Raw genomic sequence first — 16,506 nt, 5'->3', positions numbered from 1 at the left:
ATACATTCAGACAATGGGCAAAATGAAGGTAGGCAGCCTATATTTTAACTCAAAAGAAGTGTAAAATGTCATGTGCATGTCGTCACATTTTTATTAGGGTAGCTGTCAAACGTACCTGCAACCTTTATTATTATACTGTTTAAATTTAGCGTAAAATCCTAAAGGGCTGGTTCTTTTGTGACAATTTACCCCACATAGTCTAATGTGAGAACGTGCGTTCAGCCAACCCCTTCAAGATACAATCGATGCAAACATTTACTTTAAAAAAAATATTTACTGGAGTAAAGAGTGTGACTATTAGTTTTTTTGTGTGTGTGTGTTTACTATTGAGTATCAACACCGTTGTTTGTTTATCTCAGCTATGTTAGCTTTTGGTAATCTCGACGGTAAGAAAGGATTCATTTTCCCCTCGAACGGAGAATTAATTTCACTCGTCGCGTCGCGTCACGCCACACCTCGCCTCCACTTGACGCTACGAGACAAATGTAGAAAACTCAACAAAGTTGTCTATAATCGCCTCCAAGTCTTAACAGTTTATGATCAGCTGTGTTGATTCTAACGTGAGTGTTTTAGTTTTGTCGCGTCGCGTCTGTTAATACCATTTCCCTTCAAGTGTGTGATTCAGTCAGTCACTCCTCCTACAAACAACCCACAGAGATCTCAAACTCACCCGAGTCTAAACGCGTGGACTGTGTGGTCGACCGCTGGACCGATCGGGTGTTATTGAAGGAATAAGAAGTGTCAGCGCGTGATGTATTCTCTGAATGACAGCATGGCTAAACGAAGCACACTATTCATCAGGATTGTGGAAGGAAAGAACCTGCCAATCAAGGACATGTAAGTGCTGATGACTTGATGTCATAATTATAACATGAAATGGAAAGAAATATGTGGGAAGTTTAGTATGATGATAAAGAAACTGAAACCAATATGTGGGATTTGAAAGATCATATATACAGTAGCCTATTAGAGTACATCCCAGTTAAAATAAATAAATACAATAAAAACCTGTAAAATTATTATCATGCTACTTTACTTTTTTAAAATACAATGGATTAAAAGATGAAACCAAAAATACAGTTCTGGCATTTTAACCACATACATAAACATGAACAAATATATGTCCTATAGACTTGCCTGTATTTGAAACACAAATCAGTGAAAGTGCACCCACAAGTGATAAGTCAAAATTATATGATGTGTATTTCTTATATAAGTATTATAACTAGAGGCAGATAGAGGCATTGGAAATAATATATAACGGAACAATTGATGAAAGTAAAAAAAAAAAAAAAAAAACGGTGTGTGATTGGTACACTTTTGGCACAGATGCTCCATGTAGGGAAATACATAACAGAAACATAGTGCATTTCTCTTAATAATACTATCAGATAGTATTCATTAGTATATCAAACATAACACCAGATTCAATCAATTATATTCAGTTTTTTTCTTTTTAAATCTCACACCAAAATACTATTTTTAAAGACTTAATATGCAGGGAAAAATGAAATAAGCGGGTTAATTAGTTCCCTTTCTGGAATTGTCAGCATTCCATTGTGATTAACACAAATTCATTCAGTGCTCAGCTCAGTGTTTTCTTTGTCTGGCATGAAATTCACATAGTTATGATTTTTCAACGGCAGCCCAGATGACAATGTTTTAATGTTCATTTGTGAAAAGGATAGTTCTGTGAAGAAATTAGTTTATTGGTTAGGGAGGTCATCCACATTAACATTTCAGCACTGTGTTCATGTCAGTGCGAGGAATATGATTCGCTGCCCTTCTCTTCCTGAGTTACTGATTTCACTTCCCTTGTATGATTAATATCAAATTTGCAGAACTGTTTAGCTGGGTGGGTATTTCTAAGAAAAATCTTCCTTGATTGGGACTTTTTAAATAGAGAAGCAATCGGGTACTGGACAAGACAAACTGTTAATGTTGTAATTTTTTTCTAAACACTTTACCCTGAAAGTAACTTATCCTGACATTATTTGATACCTTAAATTGCCTTATCAACACCCTAGCAACCGAACTGAATACCAACACCCTGGCAACCATCTAATGATACCAATTCACTGTGGCGGTCAAGTATGGGACCATTTAAAATTTTAAATTATGTCCACAGTCAAATGTAAAATGAGATAAAAAGCTCCATATTTCAGGGCTTGTTTGTAGGGCTGATCAGTTTGGCAAAAAAATTTGTAATTACATATCAACATGAATATAAAACAAGTGCCCTTAGATATTCATGAGAGGGGACTCCATCCCAAACCTTTGCCACTCTATCCTTGACTCCATTTCTTATAACCCATTGCCGGAATCATCATACCTGATTGTTCTCACCTGTTGCTCATTACCTGTGCCTATATAAGCCTGGTGTTTTTATACGCCCTGAACTCTCATTGTTTGGATTACTTATTGTGTTTAACCTCATGCCTGTTTTAACAAAGGTTGTGGATTATGCCTCTAAACTATTGCACTTGGATCCTCAACCTTCATGTCCCCACGCAGTTTTGAAACTGTAATAATAATAATTTGTTATTGCTAAATAAAATGATTAAAAAAAATAAAAAAAATATTACCATTTAATATTATTTAATGAATATTTAACTAAAATGAAGAAAAAATAACGTATTTTATTTTTAAAGTATTTAAGAAAAGAAATGTAACAAAAATTCTACAGTACAAGTTTATGGTACAATAATATTTATGTCCTAATGTCTTCATTTTCAAACACTAAACCAAGTTTTTATTATGTCGGAAACAGGACTGCATGATAAATCCATGCGATTGTCCTGCGCATCTCAACAGTAAAGCCGGTTCTGTGATTAGTAGTTAATCTCCATCACGTGCTTTCAGATGGAGCGGCATTTAATACACAGAGCTGTATTTTAATTAATTGTGCAGCCTTAAGCTTTGTTGAAGTTTGAGAGCACAAGTCATCTAAATCTTGTAGTTTCTTATCTATCCATTGGCTGTTAGATTAGTGTTTAGAATGAGGATCAGTGTTAATCAGTTACAGCTGACATAGTTGTGTCATCCTCTATGAGATGATAGTCTGAACCAGAATCAGAAAATAACAAATGAATCCAGCAGACAGATGAGATTTTAGTGTGTTAAAGAGCTTCTGCTGTCACGTGGACCTGGTCTCTATCAAGCGACAAAGAACCCACTTAAACCATTAAAAAAATTAAATAAAATTTGTGCTTCCAGAGATACCAGATAAGTGTGTGTAAAAAGTTACAGGACTTTCAATCAAATAAAAATTTTAGTAAAATGAATTGCATGATATGTTGATTATTGAAAAATCCTTGAACACATGAAGACTGATTTCATGGTTTTTAAGATGGATGAGTATTTCAGTAACACTTTACTTGAAGCCTTTATGTATAATGCATTCTAAAGTTATTCATTAAGAGCATTGTAATGCATTATAATACATTATATATCTTCAGAAATGAATACATTTTCAGAAATTGTATCCAAAGTTAAAATGTATTAAAAAGATTCCTTGTTAATTCGAAATTGGGTTTTTGTCATGTGTCTTTTATTTATTCATTTATTTTCTCAAGATGTAACAAAGTATTATAATATATTAGAACTGTGGTTACAATCGTTAATGAAATCATAGAATGCATTATAAGGGTGCATTACAAGACATAATGAATGTATTAAAAATATTATATATGAAATCTTCAAGTGTTAACAAAATTTGGGGCATTTTCAACATAAAATCAAGAAGTATCAATCTAATACTTAAAGTCATGTTGAAACAGGCATAGCGACAGTTAAAATATGGTAGATGCCCAATAGACACAAAAAGGTATTATTAATTTGACTGAAAATGTGGAATCTTTCACATTTCTGTGTTTTCAGAAGCAGAAGTTGTCATAGTATAATAATGAAAATATATAAAGCTTTACAGGATTTACGATGCTGATGGTCATTTTTATTCCATAAAGAAAGAATAATTTTCTTTACATTAATTTTTGATTGCATAAACCAGTCATGGGTGATCACGAGATTGATAACTATTGCTCAGAGATTTTTGCCGGTATGCAGTAACTTTATTGTTTATTTCACTTGCAGATCTGGAAGCAGTGATCCATACTGCATCGTGAAAATTGATAATGAGGCAATAATTCGGTAGGTATGATTTTTGCCCCTTACATTTTATTTGTGCCCCAGTGTTTGATGATGTAATATCGTTCCACATTGCTATACAGCACATAATAAGTCAATTATCACAAAATGGACAGGATAAAAATGAAATTTTCTGTGAAGCAGAACTAATTGCATTTGTGCCACATAATTGAAATATCTCCTGTTCCACAGAGTGCTGTGTGTTCTTGTGTACCTCCACATTTGGCAGCTATGTGAAGGTCACACTAAACAAACCTACAATTTGAGGAGTCTGAGGTGGAGGTTCAAAACACAAAATATAACCGTCACTGTGACCGTCAGTACAGTGTGACAGTCAGTACAGTGTGGGCATATTGATTCCTGGTGCTCCAAATGGAATTAAGAGTAGGAGGTAGAATGTAGACGAAATGAAAATCCATCTTATATGCATGAAAACCTTGATATAACTGCTACCACAATTAGAGCATTGAAAACTCTGGCATCTTAAATTGTACTTAAGTTTATTATATTGTTATATATGTTATTCACTCCACCATCTCTTTTGTGACTCGCTCTATTTCCAGTGCCTATGAAAAGATCTTATTTCCCCTCTGAACTGAAACGTTTAACAATCACACTATTGATATAATCAGTAAATGTTATGTGAGTGTTTCCTGAGCCATAGTGATTTTTTGGGGTCCATAGTTCACATTCTTTCCCCGGAATACCAAATCTGAAGGTAAATAAATGTTAAGTAAGGATAGTAGTCTCATGTTTGTTTCCACAGAATCATTACAGCTGTAAATAAGTCCTGTCTTGTCTATCACTGTGGTTAAAGAAAAACTGCTGCCTGGTTTTGCTACTGTTTAAATCTAAATAATTATCTTTATACCTATTCTCCAGACATTCTCCATTCATTTGGAGTTTTAAAATACTTTTTTTTTAAATATATAAACCTAAGCAGTGTTCTGTGTCAACCATCCGATTTATTAAAGTTAATGTGTTCAGTGTTTTATTATTATTATTGATTATATACTATTATTGTAATGATGAGCCAGAGAAGTTTGGATCCAAATGCAGCGCTTTATTAAAGAATGGTCAAACAGGTAGAAATCAGGAATGGCGTCAGGTGTGTCAGGGATAACCAGAATCGAAACCAGAAAACAAGCAGAGATTGGGGCAGGCAGCAGAGAATCAAGAGTCAGAGTCAGAGTAATCAGTCCAAAGATCAAACACGGGAATGACAAACACAGGGAAAAATGCTCGGAAATGCTAAACAAGACTTCGCAGTGAATGAGAGTGAGTATGCTGCTTTTATGTGTGTGTAAATGAGGTGCAGGTGTGGCAAGGAAATTGGCTAATGAATGAGGTGCAGGTGTGGCAGGATTGTGATGCAGTGACTTATGGGGAATGTAGTTCGGGTGTGGTGCAACAGTATGAGAAGTGCTAGTGTCCAAGTGAAATCTGGTGGTTGATGGGTGGAATGGTCCTGAGTGGAGTGCCCTCTACTGAAGTTCATGGGCACTCCATCTAATGATCGTGACAATTATAGTTCTTTTAACTAGCTTTTATTTTTATATTTTCATATATTTTATATTTGTTTGTTTTTTTTTAAAATTAGAATTATATGTTAGTTTTTTAGTTTTAGTTAGTCTTTTATTTTTCAGTTTTGGTGATTTTAGTACTTATTTTATTTTAGTTAGTTAGTATTTCTTATTTTCACTTATTTTGTAAGTTTAAGTTTATATCTTTATATTTTATTTCAGCTTCATTTCAACAACACACACACACACACACACAAACATTTTAATATTTATTATTTTTCAGACTCAACAAATTAGTAGTTGTTTTATACAAATAAAACAAGCAACATGTTTAATGTTCAAAAATATTACATAATAAAAATGGTCATTTATAGGCACTCCAGGATGATATTGAACTTCTCCCACATTGTGTACAGAGTTATGAGTTTTTTGTTTTTTAATTTGTCTCTTAGGACAGCAACAATATGGAAGACATTGTCTCCTTTTTGGGGTGAAGAATACACTGTCCATCTTCCTCCCTACTTTCATACAGTGTCTTTTTGTGTGCTGGATGAGGACTCTCTCAGGTCTGAACCTACTTTCTAGTCTGTGTAGTCCGGTTGAAGATGAAGTGATTTTTTTTCTGAAATCTCACACTTTCAACTACTTATGTGATTAACTTTATTGAATTTAACAGCAGTGTCAATGTGATTCATATAAATCTTAGTACTACTTATGTCTGCTCGATGGATACCTGCAGTCTGAACAACTGTTCTGTTTACAGTCAAGATGATGTCATTGGGAAGGTGTCAATCACTAAGGAGGTTCTCACCGCGAAACCTCAAGGTAAGAGAGAGTATTTCCTACAGAGCATTTACGGCTTTTATTCACTTGCTGTTGTGAAATGGGAAATCAATATCCAAAGGCAACAAGGCATTTCTCAGTGTCAACAAAGTAGAGATTTTAAGACAAGTGTTAAAAGAAAGTTGTGACAAGTAATCATAAATAAGTCATAAACGTAGACTTAAAACTCGACTGTCATGTGACTGTGATTAACCACAAACGCCCTAAACACACTAAAATAATGGAGGCAAATTCTGTCACCAAAAACTCAAAAAATACCCAGAAAGCACAGTTTAAATTAGTTAGTATCTTTTGTCCACTATATTCACTTGCTGGTAATGATGCTTTGTGGCCAGAGGATAAGTGCAAATGTGTAAATGAATATAAATCAATCTTTATTTTTAATTTTGCGTGTAATGAATGTTCATAATGTGCATTAAAGGGACACTAAGTAGGAATTACTCCCATCTAGTGGTGAAATTGTATTTAGCATTCAAACTAATTTTGCTCTCCAGCGCCTCGCTTTTTCAAATGCGCGTTGCATCTACGGTAGGCGATATGTACCAAAAAGCTTTGACGGGATGTCTTCTAATAGCACTTCGTCGAGTTTTCCTTCAGGTGAACAGGTGTGTTATTTCAAACAAACAGCAACATGACCATAAACAAACGAATGTTACAGTATGAATTACTGACTGTGGAAAACATGAAATATTGTAATTAGTAGTTATGTCTTCTTTATTCGTTATATTTTCTGAATAATGTGCATTGTTAGATATAAAAAAAATATTGTAATATAGATTGTAACACTGACTTACCTGTCGAGAAGAAAACTAGCCACTTCAGCGTCTCTTTTGAAATCTTTATCCAGCATTATCTCTTTCCACCTAGAAAAAGCTTCCCCGACATTAACTCTTGTTTTCTGTAATCTAAGGTCACGTTTCCTTTTACGTTCTATTTTTGACTGTTTTGGCGACGATGTTTTCTTCTCCTGTGGCGCGGCATATGTATGGTCCATAATAAGAATGCAATCCAGACTTTTAAACTTGCCGGTGCAGTTTCAAGCGTCTCTCACTGCTCTGCACCTGCGTTTCTGGCTCTGACCGAAAACGCGTTGTGGAAACTCGTTGGCTTAGTACTTTTTGTCCCTCTCTGCTATTTTAGTTTTGCAAGATGGCGGAACTACATGGAAGCCTCCGTCGACCTACCCGTCCCATGTATATAAAGATAATAAATTCTTCATTTACGAGGATTAGTTTAAACATTGGCATAGGTATTTGTACACCATTGAGGGCATATTTATGAATAAAAATATTGATTTTAGATAATAAAATACCTAAAAAGTTACTTATTGTCCCTTTAAAGGGAAACACGCAGGCCAAATGTAGAAATTAGAAGAACATTACAATTCAATTTGATTTGTTTTTTTATTTATGATTTGTCTTCATTGTCCCAAACTCATGTTCATGAAACAGTGATTCACAACATAGTGGACTAGGGAACGAATGTGTCACAGCCATATTCTCTTCAATATGTTCTGACTGTTTCTCTAGCAAATGTAATTTTTTACTCTGAAAACAAGACAGCAAAACTGGTGAGGAAGATTGAAAAACTGCATGAACTTACTTTAATTCAACATAGCTGTAGTAGGACTCCCTTGTGTATTATGACCAAACTTTAGGGTTCCTGTGAGGTGGTGTTTTTGAGATTGGTGCTGGTGAGTCATTGTGTGTCTGGGCTTACAACTCATGTGTGTTATGCCTGAGGGGCAAGGACATGGCAGGGTTATCCATTATCATGACACAAAATGGTAGAGAGCATCACTCATTGTACTCCCTGTGTCGTGGTCATGACTAGACAGAACACAGGCCATCCGTAATGGAATAAAAAAACGTAATGACACCATTCATTAACATTATTTAGTTCACTGTGTCTCAGAGAGACGTTTAGTAACGATTGTTTGGATGTGTGGCTCAGCTTGTTAGCATTAACAAAAGCCTAAACATGATCGAGAGCCTGTTAAATGTTGGTCAGCAACCCGAGCCTCATTTCACGACCGCAGCCGGTTTGTCTGAGGTAACATGTTGAGCTTTGGTTCTCATGTGGGTAATTTTGGTTCGAATGATGCTTGAAACAGTTCTTCATCTTGTTCCCCACACTACATACAGATACTACCATATAAACAAATATACTATCAAATTTTGGAATAATTTAGACTTAATTTAGAAAAACTTATGAAAGAAATATACTGATTTGCTGCTTGAGAAACATTTCTTACTATTTTGCTGGCTAATATTTATTAGTTTATTTCTGTCATGACAACTCTCAGAAAGTTTAGCATGGGGGTATACATGACAATGATAATGTGTTTGGTCTTGGCGGGATAGATGCCAATACACAAAATCCACAGTCATGCTACTGTGAAGTACAGAAATACTGCTGCTGCACATAGAACATATTTGAAATAACCCCCATTTATAGCATTCATAAAACCTAGTAGAAGATATATACAGGTGGAGCTGGGGAAGGTGGAGGTGGAGGTCTTCTGAAGTGCGCTGCAACTGCAAGCACCAGCAAATCATTAGAATGTTGAGCAGCAATCTCACTGGCTGCTAATGCAACTAGAACCAATTGCAATTTCTGTAATAACCTTTTAAGTAATTTATTAATAATTTAGCACCAGATCAGCATATTCGAATGATTTCTGAAGAATAATTTGACACTGATGTCTGAAGTAATAAATAAAATAGAAAATTGTTCTTTGAAATTGAAGAGCTTAAGAATCTTCTTTCAAAAACATGAATAAATATTAATGGTCTGCATGTCCTTACCAGACATGACATGAAAAAATAAGCCAATGAGTGTCTAAGAAGTATCTAGAAGTAGTGGGTCTGACAGTAACTATAACTCAAGTCAGCCTTCATTGACTTTTGAATGACTCTTTATGTCAGTTCTCTCTTCATCTGTCCTCTTCTCACACTTACTCTCACTGTAGCTATAATCAAATTGCCTTGCATAACCTTTCTCTCCAAGGCCTCTAAAATAGCTTTTAGTGAAAGGAAACGTTCTGCAGAGTACAGAAATAGCCCTGCGCACAAGTTTCCCTTGGTTTTGACAGGATGTGAACATTAAAGTTAGCTATCATATTCTTATCTTATTGACAACAACAAATCATTGACATTTTACATGTCAAATGGACTCTAATGTGGTTCTAATAAAGTATTGCCACTAACAGCCACCTGTAACATCGTGAGAAAAACCTAGCAAGTTGCTAAAACATTAGCAATGCGCTAAAAACACTTATTAATATCTGTACAACACCTTGGTAACAAATAAAATATTAGAAGCAACTTTTGGACTTTTTTTTTTTTTTAAGAACATTTGTGTGCATTGTTTACTCTCTGGGCCCCCCAGATGAGAGAAGAATGCACTCTGTTATAAGTGACTTTGGCTAGTGGCGTAGAATCTGTTTGAAGCAGAGACCTTCACTCTTTAAAGGGGGGGTGAAATGCTCGTTTTCACTCAATATCCTGTTAATCTTGAGTACCTATAGAGTAGTACTGCATCCTTCATAACTCCAAAAAGTCTTTAGTTTTATTATATTCATAAGAGAAAGATAGTCTGTACCGATTTTTCCCGGAAAAACACGAGCGTCTGTAGGCGTGACGTGTGGGTGGAGCTAAAGAATCACGAGCGCCAGTAGGCTTTTGCTTTGAGAGCGTTTGGAAGCTTGAGGACAAAACCAACCAAAACAAACCATGGCTAACAGTCAGATTCAGCATATTTTTATGATCCAGAATCAGATCCAGAGGCTGAAATTTAACAAGAGCAGCAGCAACAACAGCGTCTCTATGTGGTATGTACTGAAACTGTATATATATTTGCTTAGCGGTTTTGGAAAATGACTAAGTTCCACTTTGTCGTCTTTTTATTATTATTTTTTTTTTAAGCTGTACATGTGGAAAGTGCAGTTTGATGACAACATCGCATGTTGTTTACTTGATGTGCTTACGCGCCGATAGCTAAGTTAACAACACAGAGATATTTGAAGCAGTTTTACTCACCGCCTGGAGTTCCAACACACGATCGTGACCTTTTTTCGTTGGGACTGCATTATCCTTAAGAAATAAACGATACGCAAATCCGTCGTCAAACTGGGCCTTGTTTGTAAAACAAGCATCTTCGAAATGCAGGGAACAAACAAAAACACTTGCACAACTCCGTTGATGCTCTGTAAAAATAAACTCCATCCACTGGTCCCTTAATGCTGTTTCTCTTTAGGTAATCTGTGCAGGGTTGTCTTGCCCTGGCAACCAAAAACACACTCCTTTTGTGACATTTCGCGACGCTCTCGCTCTGATCAGTGAATGTCTGTTGTGCTCTCTCTGCTCTGCTCTACGGGAGCGCGCGCTCTTCCGGGAGAAGTCCCCTCAGGACCCATATAAGGACATTCCGCTCCATCTAACGTCACACAGAGCCATACTCGAAAAAAACTTTCCGAAACTTGTGACAAACCGGAAGGAGTATTCTTGGAACAGAAATACTCCTTCAAACATACAACTTAATTTTTGAAACTTTGTCCATGTTTAGCATGGGAATCCAACTCTTTAACAGTATAAACAACTCAGTATGCATGAAATAGCATTTCACCCCCACTTTAAAGGTTGGCCTTGTGTGTGTGTGGGCCACTGTTTTGAACATATTCACGAATCAGACTTTTAACTGTCAGTCTATGCCTTCTATACCTCATTCCAGTGGAGTTTTTCATTGCATGAATACTATATCACTGGAAAAATTGCTTCTAGAAAATAGCTGTTTAGTAGTTGACTTGAGCTTATTTTTTCATGGTTCTGTTCTTTTCTTTAAAAAGATTGTTTGTGAACAAATTCTTCCATTTAAATTTCATGTTTTTGTCTTTTATTTTCAGCGGCAGGATGATTGAAGTCAAGAATGGGCTATTTCAGACTATTTTCTGGTTATTATGGTGATTTTGCATTCTCTTTTCAGTTTATTTCTTTTAAGCCATACAGTGTAACAAAAACTTATTTTTTTCCTGGAAAGCATGAGCTCTCTCTCTCTCTCTCTCTCTCTCTCTCTCTCTCTCTCTCTCTCACTTATTTATTTATGACAGTATTGTGTGGTGTATTGAAGATAAAAATTGCATCTGAGCTTCAAACAAATATATGAAAAATGCATGTTTAGTCAGATACTGCAAATACGTTTAGTTCCAGAAAATAAATGGAAAGCAGCATTCATCTAAATGGAAAGGTTGTCCTTGGCATGCCCAACTTATTTTTGGGCTTCTCACCAGAGCAATAAAGAAAAACAGACCTTGACGAGTGATTCACTGGAATACTAATTAAGAGGAAAAATCTGCTTATCAGGCCACAGGAACAAACAAGCCTAATGTCCACATCAGAACAGCCAAAATAACTAGTGACTGCAAAATCTGAGTGGTTTAATGGTCCTTGGGTCAGTCTTTCAGTTGAAAAGCTGCTTGATTTCCTAAATACAGACATTTTAAGGATGGAGCTCACACATGCTGCAATGCTGCTGAGTGGTTTGTGATTGTAGCTTCGTATAGCTTTCTTTTTCTGTTGGAATCTTTCTATCACTCTCTTTTGTTTAAACTGCTTAAATATTGCCACAAGTATAGTGTAGCCTTCTCTGTCAGAGGTGAGGGATTCATATGTGATAAATGCAGGCAAATAGTTCGTTTGACAGAGAAGATTTCAGTTCTAGAGATGCATCCAACCTTTATCGAGTTTAGTAAGAATGTGAGGGCCTTTGGATGTGACTAGCTTAGCAAGTCTTGTATATTGTTCAGTTCCGGTTGCAGAGCCCCCACAGCAGGGCGACTGGGTGACTATGAGGTGGCTTTTCCGTTCCGATCAAAGCATTAAACAGGTTCTTCCCACTCAGTGACGCACCCACTGAGAAACCTGATGAAAGTGCCCTAAAGTCATTGGAGATTCGATTGTATGGAACGTGAAAATAGAGATACCAGCCACCATAGTTCAATATTTACCGGGAGCCAGAGTGCCTGACATCTTTCACATTTTAAATATATATATATATTTAATTTAAAACGGCTGGCTAATACTAAATGTAAATTCAGTAAGATTGTTATTCATGTCTGTACTAATGTTCGACCTCACCAGCTGGAGATCACTAAAAATAACATTAAAGACATGATAAAGTGTGAACTTACAAATACGATATCAGACACTGTAATAGAAGACAACAAAGTTAAGTCTGACACAGAGAAAGGGACCAATGTGTGTTCTTCTAACATGTTTGGCTGGTAAAATAAATGTATGTGTGTATGGAATGGAAGTGTCCTTGAGCCTATAAGGTAACAATAATATAATAAGATAATCTTTTTTAAAATGGTTTTGGCTAAAGGGAAATGTTGGTTTCTTCTATGCTGCTAGGTATTATACTATATTGACTGGGTTAAATAGAATTGCATTACTAAAAAGAGACTAAAATACAATGACTAAATTTAGATGAAAAGAGTCATGGATAATTCTGACTAAAATAAGACTAAAAATGTTCAGACTTTTAGTTGGCTAGAACTTGACTAGACTAAAAAGAGTATGAATGTGACTAAAACTTAAAACTTTGAAATTAAAACAGGCTGCTAAAAACAACACTACTTGGGAGATATCATCAGGAAACATGGTGTTTGCTGATCAAACTCAGCTCTACATGTGACCTTGGACCACAAAACCAGTCTTAAGAACCCGTTTTTCCGAATGAAAGCTGAATAAATAAGCTTTCCATTGATGCATGGTTTGTTAGGAAAGGAATCTGGAATCTGAATTGATAAAATACTGAGAAAATCACCTTTAAAATTGTCCAAACGAAGTTCTTAGCAATACATATTACTAATCGAAAACTAAGTTTTGATATATTTAAGGTCGGAAATTTACAAAATATATTCATGGAACATGATCTTTACTCAATATCCTAATGATTTTTGGCATAAAAGAAAAATTTATCATTTTGACCCATGGAATGATTTTTTGGCTATTGCTAAAAATATAACCCAGCGACTTTAGACTTAACCAATTCCCAGAACTAACGGAATGCAAAGTTGTAACAAAGACTGGATGATTAGCAATTTCCTACTGCTAAATTCTAAAAAAACAGAGGTGATAATTATTGGACCAAAAACCTCTGCATGTTATAACTTAGAACATTGTCTAACGCTAGATTGCTGCTACTGTATTTCAATTCCTTGTCATCAGTTAGGAGCCTAGGTGTGCTATTTGATAGCTGTGTTTCCTTTGAAAACCATGTTTTTAGCATTTGTAAAACATTTGTAAAAATGTTCCATCTTAAAAACATATAAATTACGACCTGTGCTCTCAATGTCAAAAGCAGGAATGTTTATTCACACCTTCATGACCTCGAGGTTAGATTATTGTAATGATTTATTGGGTAGTTGTTCTGCACGCTTAATAAATAACCTATAGTTAGTCCAACGTTCCGCAGCTGGGGTTCTTACTAGAACCAGGAAGTATGAACATATTAGCCCAGTTCTGTCAACTCTGCACTAGCTCCCAAATTAAACATTGTATACATTTTAATACCTTGCTAATAACTTATAAAGCCCTGAATACTTGAGCAAGCTCATATGACATTATAACACATCTGTTGCAATCTCAAAAATCTGGCCATTTGATAATGCCTAGAATATCAAAATCAACTGCGAGCACCAGATCTTTTTACCTGTTTAGCCCCAGACTCTAGAACAATCTACCTAGTGTTGTTCGGGAGGCAGAAACACTCTGTCAGTTTAAATCTAGATTAAAGACTCATGCCATTAGCCTGACATACACATAACACACTATCACATTTCTATAATTCAAATCTATTAAAGGATGTTTAGGCTGCATTAATTAGGCCAACCAGAACTGGGAACACTTCCCTCATAAGAATGGCATCTACGCTAATATGAATCTGTTTCATTCTTATTCTGAGGTCACCATAGCCACCCAGATTCAGTTAGTTTCCACTGAGTTAAGAGGTCCCAGACTGTGTCAACTATAGCCAGAGATATTGTAAAAATCATTAAATATTTGCAGTATTAACAGGATTTTGCATTTCCAATTAATGTAGGCCTGTTATTATTATTAGGTTACTTTTATTATTAAATTACAATTCATTTGCCTAGCAATAATTTCATAGAGCATCACCGCATAACTGACATCCTGTGAGGATAATAAAAGATAAACTATTCCTAATCCTCATTGAAAATATTTTAAAAAGGTATTTTTAAACAGGTTTATTAATTTATACAATGAATTATAGTCCGGTTAATAAAATTGTTTACACTGTAGTCATTGATGAAAATTAATAGCAGCTTTATTTCAAGCACTAACTTTCAAAAAGAACCTGTTTAACGCAAAATTCATTTCTCATTTCTATTTTTTCCCACTATGTATGGGCCACAAGAGAAATATTAAGGAATAACTCAAGACAGTTATATCAGCGTATGTGGACGTGGAGTCGTCTCTTGTTGTCTCTGAGAGAATATGCGCCGTTATTGCACCTTATTGTAAGGGCTGCAACAGAGCAGATTTTCAGTGAAAAACTGCTTAAATCTCAGTATATTCTTAGTGTACACACATTTATTGAACATCCAACATGTCAGTGAATACTCTTTGACTACCATATGCCTATTCTGTAGAAATACAGCAAGGCCATTAATTATATTAATCTAAGCCTCTTAGAGGTACTGGAGAGAGAGGATGTAATAAAATTTTCCCAACTACATGTGTACATATCTACTGACTTTCCCCTATCAGGTTGTATGTGTGTGTTTGCAGATGTACAGTAATGTTAAGGAGCAGTGGAAGTCATAATAATACTGCTCTGAATTCTGTTCCTGCATCATTATGGCGCAGTGAACTAGATCGCTTTAGAGTCCTTGTCTGTGAACCATGATGACTTGATTGTCTGCTAAATTACTCATATCGGTGTCAATGACAGATATATGAACTCTCCTCTTTCAGATTCTTGTCTTTTTTATCTTTTTTGTTTAGGTGTAGATGGATGGATGAACCTAACAGAGATCGACCCAGATGAGGAGGTGCAAGGGGAGATTCACCTCCAGATTTCAGTTCAGGGAGATGGAGATATTCCACGAAAACTGTGCTGCCAAGTCCTAGAGGCAAGGTGAGTTACTGTGAGGAGCAGCAAATGATTTGTGACTGAAACTGTTATTTGTATATTTGTGTGCATCCTTAATGATCAGTAAAGCCATTTTATTAATTCACGAATGGGAATAGTAAACAATATAACAGTTCTGGTTCTGATTCATCTAAACAATTCTGGATCCTTAATAATTACATGAACATTTCTTCTTGAATGATTCTATTAGTTATTTTAGATGTGAGGAAAAAATATTTGGAATGCAAACAACTTACTAGCAAATATGAAGATATCAATTACCAATATTTCTACAGTATTTTTAAATTTTTTTTCAATTCAATTCAAGTTTATTTGTATAGCGCTTTTTACAATACAAATCGTTACAAAGCAACTTTACAGAAAATTATGTGTCTACAATATTTAGTAGTAGCTTATTGCGGTGACTGTCAGTTTGTGCACGTTTGACAGGATTTTAGAAAAAAAAATTTTTTTTGAATGCGGTAAAAATAAATTACTCATAGTTAGTTTATGACTTAATGCTTTAACTAAAGTTAACAAATAAGCCCTTATTATTAAGTGTCACCATTTAATCTTAAATGACCTTTCAGGCTTCACAAATGCAATGCAAGAATTGACTAACTATATATAAAAATGTATAAACAATACAAAAAAACAACAAAAAAATGTGGTAATATATTTCAAATACTATGCCAATAAAATGTGCACTGTAAAGCCCTTACTCAGAGCTTCCGGAAAATACATGGATGATGTGTTCCGTAATTTGTCCGGGATCGTTTGATTTTGGTTCATTTACTGCCGGTGATTTTCCAGATTCTGTGTGTGTGTTCACAAACAT

At 35.3% G+C, this 16,506-nt stretch overlaps 1 protein-coding gene across 4 annotated transcripts in view; it reads left to right on the top strand.

The window, feature by feature from the left end:
• Positions 1-292: 292 nt before the first annotated feature.
• LOC113081511 (ras GTPase-activating protein 4-like) overlaps positions 293-16,506 on the top strand; it is a 40,106-nt gene continuing 23,892 nt past the window's right edge. The window contains exons 1-6 of one of the 4 annotated variants that reach the window (XM_026253590.1): positions 293-560; positions 656-837; positions 4,093-4,149; positions 6,122-6,235; positions 6,433-6,494; positions 15,542-15,674. In XM_026253590.1, coding sequence (XP_026109375.1) covers positions 752-837; positions 4,093-4,149; positions 6,122-6,235; positions 6,433-6,494; positions 15,542-15,674 — 452 coding nt within the window. In that variant the 5' untranslated portion in view covers positions 293-560; positions 656-751. Of the gene's footprint in view, positions 838-4,092; positions 4,150-6,121; positions 6,236-6,432; positions 6,495-15,541; positions 15,675-16,506 lie in introns of all 4 variants that reach the window. The other 3 variants (XM_026253583.1, XM_026253598.1, XM_026253602.1) reach the window with 3 other exon arrangements.

This window comes from Carassius auratus, chromosome 5 (genome assembly GCF_003368295.1).
Source record: "Carassius auratus strain Wakin chromosome 5, ASM336829v1, whole genome shotgun sequence".
In the NCBI taxonomy this organism is placed as follows: Eukaryota; Metazoa; Chordata; class Actinopteri; order Cypriniformes; family Cyprinidae; genus Carassius; species Carassius auratus.
This window is presented reverse-complemented; position numbering and strand designations above follow the sequence as displayed.